The sequence below is a fragment of the Psittacula echo genome, assembly GCF_963264785.1.
Source record: "Psittacula echo genome assembly, chromosome: Z".
In the NCBI taxonomy this organism is placed as follows: Eukaryota; Metazoa; Chordata; class Aves; order Psittaciformes; family Psittacidae; genus Psittacula; species Psittacula echo.
This window is the reverse complement of record NC_137742.1, coordinates 9,978,576-9,997,413: the sequence shown is the minus strand read 5'-3', so window position 1 is coordinate 9,997,413 and position 18,838 is coordinate 9,978,576. Positions and strand designations below refer to the sequence as shown.

The 18,838-nt window shown below is 38.5% G+C and overlaps 1 protein-coding gene across 1 annotated transcript in view; it reads left to right on the top strand.

Annotated features, from left to right (window-relative positions):
- KIAA1328 overlaps positions 1-18,838 on the top strand; it is a gene marked incomplete at both ends in the record, with an annotated part of 171,574 nt that overhangs the window by 12,918 nt on the left and 139,818 nt on the right. The window contains one exon of the mRNA XM_080637342.1: positions 8,075-8,190. Within this exon, the coding sequence (XP_080493468.1) occupies positions 8,075-8,190 (116 nt within the window). The remainder of the gene's footprint in view (positions 1-8,074; positions 8,191-18,838) is intronic.

Below are 18,838 nucleotides of genomic sequence, written 5' to 3'. Positions count from 1 at the left end.
GTAATAGGGAAGTTGAACTTTAATTCCGCTCACCTTGTCACTTTTTTAAAACTCTCCATAATTTTCATCCCTAGTTGTGCAATGATGGAGGGTTTTCACATGCAGTAAAACATTCTTTGCTGTTTTGGAGAAGAAAAGGAACCAGCAGCATGCTGAAAGTTTTCCAGGAAGACTGGCTTGCAGTAAATACATGGAATAATAAAGACCTCTCTTGACCAGAGCTATACTTCACTCTTCCTGAAGTTGTTAACTTTTATGATGAAAAGGAAGGTAGTTCTGGCTAATTTCTGCATGTTCATTTCAGGATGCTGGGCAGAAATAGATTGGTCAGTAACTGTCTGCATGAAGACAGTTGTAAAATTCTGTGGAAACCAGTAGCAAAATACAATTAACCCGTTGCTTGAGCAGCTCAGGATATTGGTCTTTCTTCTGGCTTCTGTGACTGCTGAAGGAGATCTAATGTACTTTCGCTCCCTTTTTCTTCTTCTCTTCCTCCAACTCTCATTCCCGATATACTCTTCAGCATTGGGAAAGTGTGTGCGTGTGCATTACCTAATATGCTGCTGTGTTAGATTTTGTCTTGATGTAAGTGAATTACAATACTGGCTATATTATTAACCTTTCCCTTGGAAAAAAAATCAGTTACTGCTCTTTAATGCTCTGCTGCAGCTTCTGGTAGCTGACATCAACCTTAGCTGTTAGGGACTTTATGAAATTCAATTTTGAGACAGGGTTGAAAGAATGAACTCAGCTGATCCTTTCTAATCCTCCTGTCTAGGCTAAATAATCTTAGTTTTTGCTCTGTGCTGCCACCTGTAAATGTAACCATTATTTTGCCTTTCTTTGAACAGGAAGAGGAGTGATGGTTTTAAACTAAAAGAGGGGAGATTCAGGCTGCATGTGTGGAAGAGATTTTTTACAATGAGGGTGGTAAAATCCTGGCACAGGTTGCCTAGAGAGGTAGTGGATGCACCATCCCTGAAGACATTCAAGCCAAGTTGGATGTGGTTCTGGATAACCTGATGTAATTGAAGGTGTCACTGCTGATTACAGGGGGGTTGGACTAGATGACCTGTGGTGGTCACTTCCAACCCAGACTATTCTATGGTTCTATATCCAGTTTATCTTTCTTTATGTGAAAAGAGAGACAAACTGGACCCGAACTGTAAAAGACTTGAATGTTGTGAATTTGAACTTTGTTTTAATTGTGTTAGCAGATTCTTTTTGAATTGTTTTTGTAAATGAATTTCTGAGTAGAATGAGCCAGGCCCATGAGTGCCAAAGTACTTTGTGGTAAATGGGAAATTCTCTGCTGTGATAAGCCATTACTGTCAAAAACAACTGGCATGGCACCTTTGTGTTTTCAGCAAGGTGCTGCTGGCATGGTGGTGAAAGTGACAGGCATGGTAAGACCAAATTTTAGCTCTTCCTGCAAGTAGAGTCCTTTTAAGAGGCAAAAAAATACTTTCCCTGAGCTTTTGTTACTACAGGCTACTCCTGAAGCAATCATTAGCTTATTTAATGAAATGAGCAGTGACATGGTGAAGACACTGAAGGATTCCTACCCTTGTACTCTGTGCCAGTGTCAGCACACATTAGCCTCTTCCAAGAGGGAGCGGCACAAGATCCTCTGAGACCCAGCCATTTGGCTCTTAAGCATTAAGGACTTGCTAGGCACCATACCAGGAATGGGTGCGAAGTATTGTGGAATGAAATATTTGACGTGATATGCAGATTTTGAGAGCGCTCTCTGTCATAGCATTTGGCTGAATGGAGAGGGTCATAACTTCCTTTGCAGAGAGAGTGAATGTGTGCGTGCTTGCAAGCAATCACTTCACTCCTGACTGATATACAGCCATAGTGCTGTGATTTTCTAGCTCCCGCTATGACATGTACCTCATAAATACTTCTTCACTGCTGCACAGTTCACATGTGCCTGTACAGCTCACATATTCAGTTTGCTTTTGAATGAACAGAGGCATTGACTAGGTGAGGTAGAATAGTTCATGAAATTTTAATTTTTGTTTTTAGTGGTGAGAATTGGTATCTATCTACTTTGTATTCTTTCTTTCTTCAGGTAAGATAAACACGGAGAAAGCTGGCTCCCTGTTGTCTTTGCAAACAAATCTTTGAAAGCAATTTAGGTAGAAAGGTATCATAATGCCCTTATCCACCCAAGGGAGGGAGTGATTGCCCTTTTCAAATGAGATACAAGGTGCTTTTTGCTGTTAGATTAGTGTCTTTCTGGCAAAGACCACTGGCATGCCCAGAATGACTTGCACCCCCAGCAGCTTGTTAAACAGCCTTCAGAGAGCCCTGTGTCCCTTATGGAGAAAATGTTTCCTCCTTCCCAAGTCCTTGGATTCCTAAACCCTTTGTAGGGTGCTAGCAGTCTGGAATGCTAGTCTTTTTTCCCAGCATTGCTTTTCATCCTGATATGAAGATGAAATTGACCAACTGCAATTGAGATTTTTCAGCAAAAGGTGAAAATGAGAATCAAAACAGAAGGTTAATTTGGCTACAGAACTGGAAAGCATTACGAAGGAGGACAGTAAAACTACTGTAGCGTATATCTGCTGTTTAAGTGTTTTTCTTTCAGCAGTTAGGATCTTTGAAGGACAACTTGCCTGTGGAAGCCCATATTACAGATCTGCGGTGTTACCTTCTCTCCTGGGTTACACTACTTCGTATTTAACCTGGCTTTAACTTCAATGTCAAGATCTTTTATTCTCTTTTCTTTGTTTGTGCTACTTTAGGAAAATATTGTACTGCAGTTCTCTTAATTGGTCAGGCAGTGAGACTGCAAATGAGATATCCCTAAGCTTGTCTGGAAATTGCTTCTTGTTGATAGGGAAAGTATGCCTTAGATTATTGTATCACCAATCACACTTACCTTTTGTGCTTAAAAAGTCATTTGTAGCTATAAATTCATGCTGTGAGATCTAGTTTTGTATTTTGCAAGTTGCATATCATAAAATTTATCCATTCTGTAACAATTTTAATTATGTCTTTGGATCGTTAGGGGTTTTGTTATTTTATTTTTTTTAATTTATACAAAGTGCCCATGATCCTTGGGTAAAATATATCAGATTTGTGAAGTGTCCTTAGACAAAAGTGCTGCCATTATTTCTTCCTGCAGTGCTTGTATTAAAAATCACTTGGTGCTCACTTCTGCCAGAGGCATGTTGTGATCAACTCTGGCATGAAACTTCTTGTTTCATCTTTCTGGAGTGCATCTTTCCCTTGGAATACCTGATTTCATTCTATGAATGAATTCAACACCTGTGTGTGCTGAGCTTTGGATGATGCTCTTATCTTAGTCCTTGCTCCATTTTTCCTTCCCCTGTGGCCTTGCCTGTTCCAGTTGCCATTCTTTGTTTGGAATTTAAAATTTCTGGTTTTTGAGAATGATCACCAAAATTTTTCCATCTTTGCTAGCTAGTTGGCAGACTAATATCAGGTGAATATTCCCTAAAAAAAGAAATGTTCCCAACAACTCTAGGACTGATCAGTGAACTTCCCAGTGTCGAGTGTCTGCTTTTTGTTTATGTTGTCTTCTCTCTTTATTTGCTCGGTTGCAGCTCTTAATGCATTTAGACTTCTCTTTGTAAAAGCTCAATTTTTTCTAACACTTTTAAAAAATAGGAAACACTATTTTTAATTTGCCTTTTCAGCTCTTTTCTTTTGTAAAGATTGTAAGAACCTTCAGTCAGGAAAAGTTCTTTTGAATTTTGTCCCTAGTGTAGTGTTGATGTATTATGGCTCTTTCTTGTGCATGCCACTTATTCAATAGACAAGTGAAACTTGAAGCACTGTTGACCTGTGCAGTATTTCAAATATTCCACCTTGAGAGCATCAATCCTGCGTTACTCAGTAGAATGAATCAGTGTCATCAGCAAACTTGTTGATCAATTCGTTCTTCAGATAACACAGAACTACTAGTATCAGGACTGGACTTGAGAGCACACCATAATATTTGGAACTGGTGAATTAGGAATTAATTTGAAAACTAAAGCTGATGTCCTAGGAGGATTGTTTTTTTTTGTCAATGTATCTGCATTATGAATTTTTATTCCCTACAGAGGTTTTTTCTGTAAAATAAAAATAAAATCTTTATTTAGATGCCTAGAATTACATAAGCTTTGAAGTGTTGAATTTAGAACAAATCTCAAACAAAGTTGGTGTGTATCCTATGACATAAGATAGGTGCATGTAAATTACAAGTAAAAAAATGATGCTGGAATAATTCTACGGATTTGTCATCTTTGCTTCTACTGTTGGTCCTCTATTCACTCCTGCAAACAATGATAATGGAGCTGGACACCAGTATGTTGCCCAGGGGAGTAGTTGTACCCTTTGTAGTTGTAGTGTCTTTATTCTTTCACTGCTCTTTTCTGACTACTGGCAGATAAAAAGCAGGTAAAAATCCTTTTAAGGAGCATTGTAATGTTTCTGTTTGGCATCAATGAAGTTTTTCCTAATTCTGCTAAAAATCTTGAGGGTTTTTTTTTTTGTGCCAGAAGGCAAAGAAATAAGTATATAAAAAAATCTCACTGAGCTATCTATAGGATGTGTCATAAATCCAGCATAATCTGATGACATTCTTGTATTCCTTTTCTCTAACTTCCTTTTGCCACCTCCTGTGAGTAACTGTCTTCTATATCTTGCCTGCCCTTTATGGGCTGTCTCCTGCTTTGTGATACATAAACACATACTGCCACATTTCTTCTAAGATCACTTACTGTTCTCAGTCATTTACTGCATAAGATATGTGGCACAATCTATTCATGTGTCTGGGAGTATGACAGCTTGCTGTGGTCTGTGTTAAATACAAACACAGCACGTGCACGTGATGCAGACTGATACAAGGCGCAAATCAGAGAATGTGGAGATGGGTAAAATCTGCTAGGTTTAGTCTAATTTCTCTAGTGCTCTGTTCTTTCTTACCTCATTTTAGGCCAGGCTAGATGGGGCTTTGAGCAACCTGGTCTAGTGGAAGGTGTTGCTGCCCATGGCAGGGGGGTTGGAACTATATGAGCTTTAAGGTCCCTTCACGTTCAGACTATTCTGTGATTTTCTTATACTGTTGTTGTATTTTAATATTCTTGGGTGCCTGGTGTTTCCGTTGTCCCTTTTTTATAGTGCAGCATCACTCCAGCAGTTAGAAAGCAAGCTTCCTTCCTTATATAGTGTCCTGGAGATGATGCTTGTTCTGCCTTTCCCTTCTGATTTTATTTTCCACTGTTCCTGTTTCCTTCCTGTCTCACCTTACATGGTCATTGCTGTCTTCATTGTCTTTTCCAATTGATGTGTTTTAGTCTCTGTTCTCTATTTTTTTCCTTTTTTTATTTATTTTTTTTTTTTTTAACCTAAGAAACAGAAATCATTCTTTCGTCCTTCACTGATTACATGAACGAAAGTCATATATGCTATAGTCAGTTATATGATTGCTGTAGATTCAGAGAAAACAAACAGGTTGTGGTTAGATGCAAAAGCCTGAGCCTGCAGCCTATGGCATATGTACTGTTGTAACTGCATCAGGGAGCAAGGATGGATAGTAGATAGTCTTCAGAAGTTTGTTGCCTGCTTAAGTAAGGAGTACATAGGTGTTAGGATGGATCCAGTGTTAATCATAGAATCATAAAATAGTTAGGGTTGGAAAAGACCTTAAGGTCATCCAGTTCCAACCCCCCTGCCATGGGCAGGGGCACCCCACACTAAACCGTGTCACCCAAGGCCTCATCCAACCTGGCCTTGAACACCGCCAAGGATGGAGCATTCACAACCTCCCTGGACAACCCATTCCAGTGCCTCACCACCCTCTCACTAAAGAATTTCTTCCTTATATCCAATCTAAACTTCCCCTGTTTAAGTTTGAACCTGTTACCCCTTGTCCTGTCACTACAGTCCCTGATAAATAGCCCCTCCCCAGCATCCTTGTAGGCCCCCTTCAGATACTGGAAGGCTGCTCTGAGGTCTCCCCGCAGCCTTCTCTTCTCCAGGCTGAACAGCCCCAACTTTCTCAGCCTGTCTCCATACGGGAGGTGCTCCAGTCCCCTGATCATCCTCGTGGCCCTCCTCTGGACTTGTTCCAACAGTTCCATGTCCTTTTTATGTTGAGGACACCAGAACTGCACACAATACTCCAAGTGAGGTCTCATGAGAGCAGAGTAGAGGGGCAGGATCACCTCCTTCGACCTGCTGGTCACGCTCCTCTTGATGCAGCCCAGGATCCGGTTGGCTTTCTGGGCTGCGAGCGCACACTGCAGCCGGCTCATGTTCATTTTTTCATCAACCAACACCCCCAAGTCCTTCTCTGCAGGGCTGCTCTGAATCTCTTCTCTGCCCAACCTGTAGCTCTGCCTGGGATTTCTCCGACCCAGGTGTAGGACCTTGCACTTGTCATGGTTCAACTTCATAAGGTTGGCATCAGCCCACCTCACAAGCGTGTCGAGGTCCCTCTGGATGGCATCTGATTCCCTTTTCGTTGTTTTTATGATGCGTCCACACCATTTTTAACAACCATTGAGTGGAGGGAAAGGGGTCTAAGGATGAGTTGATGAATACTTCCAGGGACAGGATTGTAAATGAGACCACGGGCACATGAACAGTGTAATGTTTTTATGCTAAATCCATGTCATTTTTAATGTAATTTAGAAACTTTCCCATTAATAGCTTGTTCCAGACTTTCAAACTGCTGTAATTTTCAGAATTTGATTATATGCTCTATGTTACTTTTCTGCCTCCAGGGTTGTAGAGAAAAGGTGTGAGTTTTGGTATTATTAATTATTTCCAACTTCATGCAGTCTGCTTCAACTGTTGTGGGAAAGGCTGTGAATTGATCTTAAAGTTGGGGAATGCTGCCTGTCTATAGTTCACCCCCAGAGGGGTGACCCAATTGCAGTATTTATGGCTTTTCTACTGGAGTATCAAAACAAATCTGTGTCCTCCTAAGGGAAATGTCGTGATGTCAAATGGATGGCTCAGTCTTTGAATGGAAGTTCTCTGCTAAGAATGTTAATGAGTCTAATGAGTGAGTGGAAGGCTTAGTGTATATGTATTATATAGATATGTTATACTTTCCCTCCCTTACTCTTCCTAAAGGAGTATTCCACTCAAAGGCAGTTAAAGCTGAAGTTTGCTAAAAGTTGTACTAGTTTGATGTCACCTGTGTTGTAGCTGCTTTTTCATCATCATAAGAGGCTGAACTTTAAGAGCCTTCAGCAAAAGAAATTGCCTAAGTGCAGAGCAATAATATTTATTAGTCTACGCTCATTACTTAATATTTTTGTAGAGGTTTTATAGAACCGTGATTTCTAAGCTGTGTTTTTTAGCATAGTTAGGGGATCATTTGTGCATAATGGTCGTCTTGCCTACGTGATACCAGAATAAATGTTTTTACAGCCTGCTCTTGAGGTGCAGAATAAATGATCATTGTAAACCTTTCTCACATTGTCATCTTTTAATCCTGATCCAATTATTTACACTGAGCAGCAAGATACAGGGTGCCATGGCCCAGAGAGAAGGGAAAATTTACTCCTGCAGCTTGATATTTTAAAATTCTCAGAAGAGGACAGACTTTTTCTTTTGTAGAAAGCTAAAAAGAAAAATGTTTCTTTTCCTGGACTTATATTTCAGCAGTAAATATGAAAGAATTAATTAATGCACTAAGAAACAGAAGAGTTTTCCAGTTTTCTTCTTGTCTTGGTAGCGAAACTCTCTCTTTCGGATTGCCTGCATACGTGCCTTAGGCTTGCAAAGATCCCAGTGTTTCTTCATTATGCTGCAGGGAACCAAACTGCACAGATCTTATTGTGGGTTTAGGTCCTTACTTTGCTGTTCCATGCAGTCCATTAATGTGCATGTACTCTAGTGAGACCAGTGTCTTTGGAAAAATAATGTATTGCATAAAGTCATATGCATCTTCCAATGTAATACAGTAAAATAAACATTATGAGGAACTCACCTGTTCAAAGGTGGAAAGGGTGATATCCATTTACCTGGGAAGCAGAGGAGTTGTAAGTCAGGCACTGGGTTATGGGCATATATTTTATTTTTCTCATATTCTTTTCAGGGTAAGTGAAGAAAAGGAGGTGACAGAAGAACGGCTGAAAGCTGAACAGGAGTCATTTGAGAAGAAGATCAGACAGCTAGAGGAACAGAATGAACTTATCATCAAGGAAAGGGAAGATATCCTTTAAAAATATGTGCGGGGGCTCACTGTCTGAAATAAAAAGTGAACTGCAGAGAAATAATTGTTCTAATTTACGGCAGAGAGTAAATCTGCATGTGCTGCCATTCAAAAGCAATCAGAGAGATGACTTGTCAGCCTGTGATGCTGGTTCATTTGAGCTTAAAACTGCCATCCAGCTGTTCCTATGATGTTGTTTTGCTATGAAATAGATATTTGTCAACTAAAACCGACAATAAGTAATTTGTGCATTTAAAATATGGTTATAGATTTATTTATTTATTCACTTAATCCTGTTAAGTTGTTGTGATTGAGTTCTAAAACTTGCATGTTATTCCAGTGTTCTCCATGTCCACAGAAAGATAACTTATATGAAAACATATAAACTGTATACATATACTAGAGAATTTAGCCAGTTCAGACTTTTTTGGTGTAGTTTTTGTTTGGTGGGGTTTTTATATAAAGTTAGGCAAATATAGTTTCTTGCAGGCTGTGACTTCCATTTTGATTAAGCTGCATACATGTAATCCCAATCCTGGAATATCACATGCAAAGTCAATGTGTCAGGGACTACAATTTTCCCTCAGTGTGGTGTCATAGACCTTTGCAAAATCCTTCTGTTCACTTCTCTTCTACATCTTTGATGTTGATGCTTCCTTGTTTAATTCGTCATAAGGCTAATGGTTGACTACAGTGGGACATGGAAGAGACAGTGCTGCAAATAGTGTGTGGTTCATCAGTAATTGTATTTCAAGTAGGGAGGATACTAATGCCATTTTAAAAAGCATTGATGAAACTTAGTGTTAATAGCATTTTCAGTCCTGAGTAATTCCTTGTTCAAGTAAAAAATGAAGTTAGTGAGAACAGTTGTGGAGGACAGGGACCTGCTGGAGAGAGTCCAGCGCAGGGCAACTACGATGATTAAGGGAGTGGAGCATCTCCCTTATGAGGAAAGGCTGAGGGAGCTGGGTCTCTATAGTTTGGAGAAGAGGAGACTGAGGGGTGACCTTATTAGTGTATATAAATATATGAAGGGGGAGTGTCACGAGGATGGAGCCAGGCTCTTCTCAGTGGCAAACAATGATAGGACAAGGGGTAATGGGTATAAACTGGAACACAAGAGGTTCCACTTAAACTTGAGAAGAAACTTCTTCTCAGTGAGGGTGACGGAACACTGGAACAGGCTGCCCAGGGAGGTTGTGGAGTCTCCTTCTCTGGAGACATTCAAAACCCGCCTGGACACATTCCTGTGTAACCTTATCTAGGTGTTCCTGCTCTGGCAGGGGGGTTGTCTGGATGATCTTTTGAGGTCCCTTCCAATCTCTAACATACTGTGATACTGTGATAAGATGATGAGGGCCTGGAGAAGCTATTTTATGAGAAGACACTGAAGTGTGTTTGTATGTATGCTTATGAATAGTGACTGGCCATATGGAAGTAGATTGAGATCGTGGTAAGGTGAATAGGGGGAGAGACAACACTGAGACAAAAAGTGACTGTTAAAGATATAGGCCTGGCTTAAAACAGAAATATATATGGAGATAAATGTTCCACAAACAATGAAGTTAGAGGAGGGTTCTTGAAAATTCGAGCAATCAAATTCCACTGTCAACACATGAAGACTTAACACAAAAACAGCTTTTATGATGGAGCTTGGTTGGCTTATGAAAGGAATTCAGTGGTATTTTGTCTTGCCCTTCATGACCCAAAAGATCTCTTGTAGCACAGTGGCACTTATATTGATAGAAAGAATTAGGTCTGTTTGTACTAAATAATATACACATCAACAAGCTTAGCCAGCCATGGAACAGTTCCTGGAAAATACTAAATATGATGTATTTAAGAGCCATTGAATGTGGCTACAGCTCTTTTACATTGATTTCACTAAAGCCAGTATTTTGTCATATATTACATCTTGTGCATTCAGTCGGCTCATGGATGTGGGTGGGATGTATGTTCTAGATTAATATTTTTTAATATATGCACATAAAGCTTTCAGTAATTCATCTGAGATTTATTTGGCTACTGGGAAGCAGGCATGCTTGCTTGGCTTTTTTGCATGGTTTGTTTTTTTTTGCCCCTCAACCCCCCCTTTTTTCCCTCTTTACTAGAAATAGATTGCATAAGCATGAGTACTTTTTCAGAAGTCTCGTAGACATGGCAGAAGGTTAATGCATGCAATTTTACACTTCATAAAACTGCAAACCTAGAAATATAAAACAAGGTTATAATTTTAAACAATATAATTTTAACTACTGCAATACTTGCCTATCATACATGAATGATTCAAGATCCTCAATGGACCTCCGATCAGTTAATTTTTTTATCTTAAAGCTTGTTGCAGAGACAAGAAATGGTAGAAACGACTTGCCAAAGTTGAATACAGATTCTGGTTATTTTCGGGTACAGCAACTTGAAATTCTTCAAGTTCTTCTGAAATGCAGAGTTCACTTACAAATAAGATAGCAGGAATATAATACCACAAGAGAAAACCTAGTCTGGTAAAATTGATTTTACTTACTTCCCCCCCGCCCCCCACTTCCCAAAGCTAATTTATTCTCTGTAAAATTACTTTATCTAGCCCAGTGTTTAAAATTATCCTGCAGTAATAAATTGGTGCTTCTGATGTAACAGCAGCTATCTGGTGAAGTGTAATTTCAGCTTGGCAAAAGTTTAAATTGAATAGCACAGGGAATGTGGGTTGTTTTTTTTTCCTCAGCAACATGAGTTTTGTTGTTTGATTTTCTTCTTATTGAGAATCTTGCAGTGAAGGTACACTTTGTGTGCTTGAAATCCCTGCTTTAAAGACAGATTTCCTTCATTTTGTTGTGTTTGGTGGGGTTTTTTGGTGGTTTTTTTTTTTTTTTTCTTCCTTTTAAGAAGCTATGTGGACCCATCTGTTTGAATTAATTGCTGATGGACTATGACAAAAGCAGTGAGGCATAAGGGGTTGGTGGAATGCAGTGATCTCACTGTAATAACTTAATAATATTGGTAAAACTGTCTGCAGCCTAAGCTTGCATTTGCTTTGGGATTGGTCAGTGCTGTCTGGATAGAGAACAACTCAAATTTCGTGCAAACTTGAAAGTCAATTCTATCCTTCCATTGCATTTGAGTAGTTCTTATTGACTGGGTGTGCAGTTAATGGAGGACAACCCTGATGGGCAGACTGTGAATCATAAATAGGCCAGCTTGTTGTCAGGGTTGCCCAATATTTGTTATCAGAGAATTAAGGAAAATTAGGGTTTTAAAGTAGTTGTCTGGCCTATTCCTTTTCCCTGACTCAGTTACATCCGTCATTCTCTTATAATTTGGCCAGAGGTAAATATTTTGATGGAGCTTGGTTGGCTTATGAAAGCCAGCCTTATTTGGCTTAGTTTTTTACAGAGCCTTCCTGTTTGAAGCCTGTTTGAACTTCTTTCAAAAGAAGCATGATCTAAAGTGTTTCAACCAGTTCCAAACCCAAAAGAGGATCAAATCTTTATTTTGCCTATATAAAACTCTTGTAGCCTTTTCTCCAAAAAATTCTAGTGCTGCTTTTTGTTGGAGATATGATGCTTAGCTGTTTAAGGTGTGCATGCTGTGATGACTTCTTTGGCTGTTCTTACTAAAATTTACCCAATTGGGCAGAACAGGAAAATGCAGTAGCAGGGGCTCCCATTCTTTTGGTACTCTCCACCGTGAAAGCATCTTAGCTGTAAGTATGAGAATATGGGGGGTAGATTTAATCATCTGAAGCGGAAGATTAAACATGAGGTAGATGGGAAAACATATATGGAAGCTGTATGGGGAAAGTGAGAACTAGAACCTGGCTGGAAGGAGAGACTTGGAAAAGGTGGTTGGGCTGTGGAAAAGAAGGAATGGCTAATGTCAGTCACAGGCTTTACTCCTTTCATGAGTTAAGCAGACAAGGTTAAGGAAGATCCAAGATAAAGGCAGGTGGACTGTGATCAGTCAGATGATTGTGAGACAGCTGATGAAAGCAGGGATGTGTCTGCTCAGTGTATTCTAGCACCCTCCAAACCTTGAAGCAGAATGTGGGACTATGCTCAGTGTCTCCAGAGAAGGCTAGCTATATGTAACCTACCTCTGTGTCTTCATCAGCGTCCGCTCGTAGTGTTTGCCTTCTCTTTGCTTCTGTATTCCCAGATCATGATGGATACACCCTGAGTGATGGAACTATGCTTCTAGCAGCAATCTAAATTCTGACAGTGCCTTTGGAGTGTTTGACTTGCAACTTCAATGTTCTTAGTTTTGTTGTTCCATTTGCATTTTCGGAATAAGGAATGAGGAGCGTGTACCATGTTATGCTCTTAAGCTACATGCTCTGCCCCTTCCTCTACTTCTGCTGGGAGCTGTTAAGAGAAAAGCTTCTGGCTTTCCTTTTTCCCTGGCATATTTTCAACCACCTATTATTAATTTAGGTCCCAAATATGATTAATTTAAGAAATGGGAAAATAGCTTTTGTAAGATGCCCCAGTACTGTTATGATAAATGTCTTAGGAAAAAAATGATAATAATGAGATTATTAAGAAACAAATACTACTGTTATTTCAGAGCCCAAAGAAACTATGTTATGGTCTTTAGCTTTTCTTGTTATCACCATTAAGGATTTTTTTTTAATGTAAGTTTGATGATGTTGCGTAAATGAAGAAGCAAAAGCAGCCTTAACATTTCTGTGAAGATTTATTAAGTGAGGGAGAGGAAATTTCATTTAAAAAAAGTTATAAAAGATGGGTACTGAGTTCTAAGCTATGTTGAAATTATAATTTTGGACAAAAAAAATGGGGACGTAAAGGGAAGAAGAGATTCTGTTCATTGCAAACTTTTTTGTCTTTAAATTTAAACTGATCAGCCCTACTAAAGAGCTGTTTTGGTTTGTATTAACAATGTACCTGCATTACTTAATTTTTTTGCTGGAATTATTTTCTGACTGTATGCAATCTGTCGATTTGAAGATCCTGTCATGTTCATACAACAAATCCCATCTGATTTACTTGGCTAGTCTTAAAATTGATCACAGACTCTGTTTACATATGCTTTTAATATTGTAACTTAGGACTACTCAATTAGTTGATTTTGCATGCAGTTAACATGAATATTAATTTAACTAAAACAGTTCATTTGCTGATATTGTGAGGAAGTATTAATTTGCTGGAAGAATAATGGACTTTTTATAAGCAGTATCTAGAGTCTTTAATAAAATGCTTTTAGTTTTGCCATAGTACTGTTCATTACATTACACTTGCATATACTCATAAATTAGTGCTATTTATGTATTTTCTCCTTTTCCTATCTTTCTCTGCTGGTAGAATGTAGAATTAGTATTTTTCAGAAGAAAAATAGTTGTTGACTTGCTTAATACTAAAGAACAAACTGATACAAAGCAGATATTGGCATACAGTATATATCTTTTTGTTCTGTCATGCTTTTCTCTATAGTGTTGAATTTTCTTTTCTGAAAATGGGGAGAGAAATAGCCACTTCATCCATTTCCTCTCTTTTTTTTAATCTGACCCACCAAATTGTTATTATAGGTGAAGACAAAAACCAAAAGGCTTTGCATAGAAAGCCTTTGTCAATGTACTTAGTTCAATGTGTGGTCTTTGTGTCCTGCTTAAGATAGGGGTGTGTGTGTACCTACCCAGGGCTGTGCTTTGCAAAAGGACAGTTAGCCTGAACTCAGAATGATGACACGGAGTGTCTTACGAAAATGGAGTGTGGAAATTAACAGCATAGATAAGCATGTATGTATGAAAGTTGGATCCCTGCCTTGTTGTCCCTGTCCCTGAAATTAATAAAAGGCAAGAAAAAAATTCCTGTAGAGAGACAAAAATTGCCATTTGCAGGAAACTCATGCCTGGTACTTTTGAAGGTCAGGCTATTTATTTAAATCTCAGTATCAATTTTGGGTATAACTTTGGCTAAGTCTGAAGGTGATTTTTGCTTTTGTTACGGTTTCTGAAGTGTGGTTCCTGGTAGTATAGTTTCTGAGAAGTTACAAACTGAGGGACTGGAATGACCATAATTGTTTTTCTTTTTATTTCTCAACTTGGCTGCCTCAGCGTGTTCTTTTGATTTTTTTCCCTTCCCGTTTTTCATATGTAAATGCATACTATATATCTTTCTCTGCATCATAATTTGCTTGAATGCATGTGAAGAGAATAAAAAATTAGTATTTTGCTCTTTTTTCCCCCATTTATCCAACTGCTTCACTCTTTGAAGGTGTTTCCCTTACTGTTTTTATAGGTATCCTACTGGTAAATGTTTCTAAGCAACCATTATGGCTGATTGAATAAAAGCTGAACTTATTAAAAAGTCCCTGAATATTTATATGCTATTCTGTAACGGCAGTATTGGCTAAATAATGTATGTATTTAAGAACTTCTTAAATGTAGAAGAATCAGTCAAGGACTATTGGGTAAATAAGATATTTTGAATTTTTTATGAACTTTTAAACTAAAACAAGGTGAAACATATCGTAGTGTTGAGTGTTCGAATGGATCAATGACTGGAGATTCATTTAAAGCTCAGCTTTCTGTGGTTTTTCCTAGCTTGTGCGTTTAGAGCAGAAGCTAGCATTTTTGTCCATGTTATGAAATTATCCAGAATCAACAGGCAGCATCTAAGCAGGCAACCTCAGCCTCTGTAGAATGTGAGCTAGGTAGTCTTTTTGCCCTACAGCTTCACATTCAGTGGTGCAAGATTGTCTATGAGATAGTACTGTGAATACAGAAGTATAGCTGTAGGGTCAGAGAAGCAGAGCTGCTTTGTAATTTATACTGTAAAGCGCACAATGAAGTTATTCTGCGTGTGGCTGACTGAAGAGGAGAAGGCTTTCCCACCCAGCACCTCTGGTGTAGAATTTTGGAGGCTCCTGGAGTTGTGTGTTGAGGGCTAGTAGAATTCTCCTGTCTGTTTCATGAAATTGTTGTGCTGCAGTTATCTCTTCTTGGTACTAATGACTTCACATTTCTGAGCTGCAGTCTAGCTAAAGAGCTAGAGTTATGCTTTGCCAGGTTATTGATAGCTGTTGGTAGGCATATGCTTTACAGACAGCCCGTCTTCTGTCTCTGGAGGAGGAATGGTATCTTAATCACAGATGTGATACTCTCTGTACCAACTAACTGGTGTTGATCTCAGAACCAGATATGATGATGAGCTGCCCCTCTCTGAACCTAATGGGTTCATTAGAAACGCAGCTTCAAACATGACAATTTTATATACTGACATTGGGGAAAAAACCTGAAGCAGGTCAGGTGAAAGGTATTTCTCTGTAGAAATCAGGCTGGCAAGAAGGAAATGCGTCACATGTGAAAGGCAGATCTTTTTTCAGGCACTTAGACTGACCAGACTAGGTACCTGACCGAGTCTAGCCTGTGGTTTTCTGGCAATTGCTGAAACATTTGGCTTTAGACACGTGAGCTTTCAAAGTGATGTTTTGAGTTAAATTTTCCTTTATGACGTTTGGCTCATTTGGAAACAAAGACTGAGATCTCTTAAAAGGAGGCACAAATGGGAAAATGAGATCATTAATTGTTGAAGCTGGTACTGTAACAAATTGACTAGAAATGTGGATTCAGAGAAATTGATGTACTTTATCCTTCCAAAATAAATGAATTCTCCATCTGCTTCAGCTTCTCAACTATAATGAGGACGTTGGGCTAACTCTGCTATTGGTTTTTCTGTCTTCCTGAACTGTTTTGGAAAGTTTAAACATTTCTTGTATGATTAAATACACTTTCAATAAATCAATCTCATAATAATTGTTGTTCAGGAGAGTTCATTATTCAGTTTAGTCTTTTAAATTACTGTTCTTCTTTAAAGGATTCTTCTGACGTAATGGCTTCTGCTAAATCCATTTGCCATGCTCTGGCTTGTAATTACTTTAGATTTGAAGAATAAAATGAATGGCTTTATTATTAATCAGTAGCAAATTTGTCTTACTGTTTTTAACCTTAGAGTGGCCTTTGCTCATGAAATAGTTTTAATGGTCTAGATAGCAAAACACTTCATACCTCTCTTTCAACAGAGATTAGTGAAAGCAATCAGATAGTTTTGTGTTTTTCCTCTTCTACCACCCCTCTCTCCATCAAATGTTTGTCATGGTGACTGTCATCATGTGTTTGCTGTTGTATGCTGTCAGCTGCTGGCCCTCTGAAAGGCTAGTTTTACTACCTGCTTTTAGACTGTAATTCTTTTCAGATTGGGATAGCCTTTATTTTTGCATTATGCTGTGGAAAGTACATTGCACTTAAACATAGCATTTAGTTAATATTGGCTATTACACTGGTAAATGGTCTATTTGAACTATGTCACTGTTCATGCATGTTGGAAACTTTATTTATTCCTTTTTATTTTTACAAGATTTCATAGTTTTTATTGACAATGTTTTTGTTGCCAAATGAGTTCCAAGTCTATGCTGTGACTTCTAGTAGCAGAATGCCATCCTGAACCGAAGTTTTACAGCAGCTGAGGCTGAAGAGATAACTGTCCTTTGTGAATCTTCTCCATTTGGCATCAGTTCTTTGTCTGTAGTTTCTTGTAAGGTAGTTCAAACCCACCCTTAATTTTAAACTGCCAGTCAAATACAAACTAATAAAAAAGTATTTTCAGCCTTGATAAACTTCTTAGGATCTAGTGGATGTTACATTAATATCTTATTTTCAGAGACTGCTTAGAAAATGAAAGTGGGTAACTTGTAGAGCTATAGACATTGAATAAATCTCAGCTTTTAATTTCTTTAGGGATTCATTGCTATAACAGCACTGTGTTGGTTTTGCTTCCTCTATCAATTGTGATGTTTAACAAGGGCTAAGAGTTTTTAAAGTAATGCTTAGGAATTGGAGAAGACATCCAAAGAGGAATGAATAGCATCCTTGAAGTCTTAATTCCATGGCTTTCTAGGAGGTCATTAAAAGTGTAAGTGTGAGACTGGATGGAATTTATCCAGATACAGCATCATCATAAAAAGACTTCTGCCTGTACCTTTTATCCTTAGTTCTATGTGCATTACACTTCCCTGCTCTAGTTTAGGGAATTGTAGTTTTTCATTTCACATCTATATTTTTCAGTTCACGTACTAGTATGCTTATTTAAATGCATTTTTAATTGTGAAAAAGCTAAGTTTTTATTGATGGCACTTTATTATGGTCACTTGCATCAAGTATGTGTCAAGAGCTTTATGTACAGGCTAGCCCCTTCTTTGGACAAAAAATACCCCGGGGTTATAGCACAGGGAGTACAGTTGTAGTAATAAAGATTATGTTGCTGATAAGTTCCCCTCAAGGCCCCATGATGGTAATACCCCTATATTTTGTCTTTAAAGAAAACTGCTGAGAGGCAATAATTTTTTTTTTGTATGTGTCCCATTTTCATTAATGCATGGTAATTGATGGAGTTGCAGTGACTTGTAACAGTAATGAGTTCTAAACATAAGAATGCACTCCTTTCTAATAAGTGAGCACTGCTGGGGTTTAAAAGCGTACTAAATCAGTTGCTTTAGTATGAATTTATTAGTTTTTTTCAGCATTAGCTTTAATAGTAGTTATTTACATAAGCGTACATCCCATTAACCGCCATCAGGGCTGGAAAACATGCTGAACTGTTCATATTTTCATATAATTATTGAACATAATGGTTTCATTTGCATTTCTAAACAGTGATGTTTCTGTCAGGCTTGGAAATAGTGTCTTTACGCAGTCCCTATTTCACATCCACTTATTTGACATCGTTAAATTTTATGCTAATGTGCTTCCCTAGAATGTCATCAGTAGGACAGATGCTTGCACTTTAATATACAAATCAGAGATGCTTTTCCCTCCCCCCCTCCTCTGAACTGCAAAAGAAATGAAAAAGCATATCTGCACTTTTTAGATATAGTTTCTTTCATTCTGAAGAATCTGTAAGAAATGAAACTTGTCTTTCACCCCTACTAGTCGCTTCCAAATGTCGTAACAGATACCTTCTTTATGAAGGGTGGGAGACAATCCTCGGCATGGAATAGGAAGCGTCTTCTAAAAGTCAAGGTAATTATGTGTTAAAATAAAAATTGTAACCTTGAGTTTGCCTCATGTGTGAGGCATGGTGCCTTACACAGAAAGTTGCAGATCTAGTTGGTGGTCCACGGGCTGGCTTTCCTGGTGGCGGATCATTGCTGTGGAGAAGGCTCAGGAAGGGAGCAGTTTCAGCTGCTAGACTTGGTGCTTGTCAGCAGAAGTGCATTTGGAATTGTACGTTGTCAGATTTTTAGTTTTACATTTAAAATGGAATTTTTTTGTTTTGTAGTTCTGCAAGCAGAAGTATGTGAGCTTTTGCTAAGTGGGGATGGTGGTTGTTGTATGATCAGTGTTGCTTTGATTCTTTATATGTATGTAAGAGCTTTGATGCTTGTACTGAAGTTAACAGTGGAAGCAGAGCATCAAAAACCTGAGAGAGAGTGCCAGTAATTGCAGTTTCGAATGTGGAAATAACAAAATAAATAAGTAAAATCAGCACCGCCACTGAAACAACACTGATTTTCTTCTATTTCAAAATGAGTATGTCACATCTTGTTCTGTATGAACTTTATCTTAGGATGACTTGCTTACAGTTGTAAGCGGAGTGCCAAGGCAGAGCAGAGGAGCGCAATCTACAGTATACAGTGGTG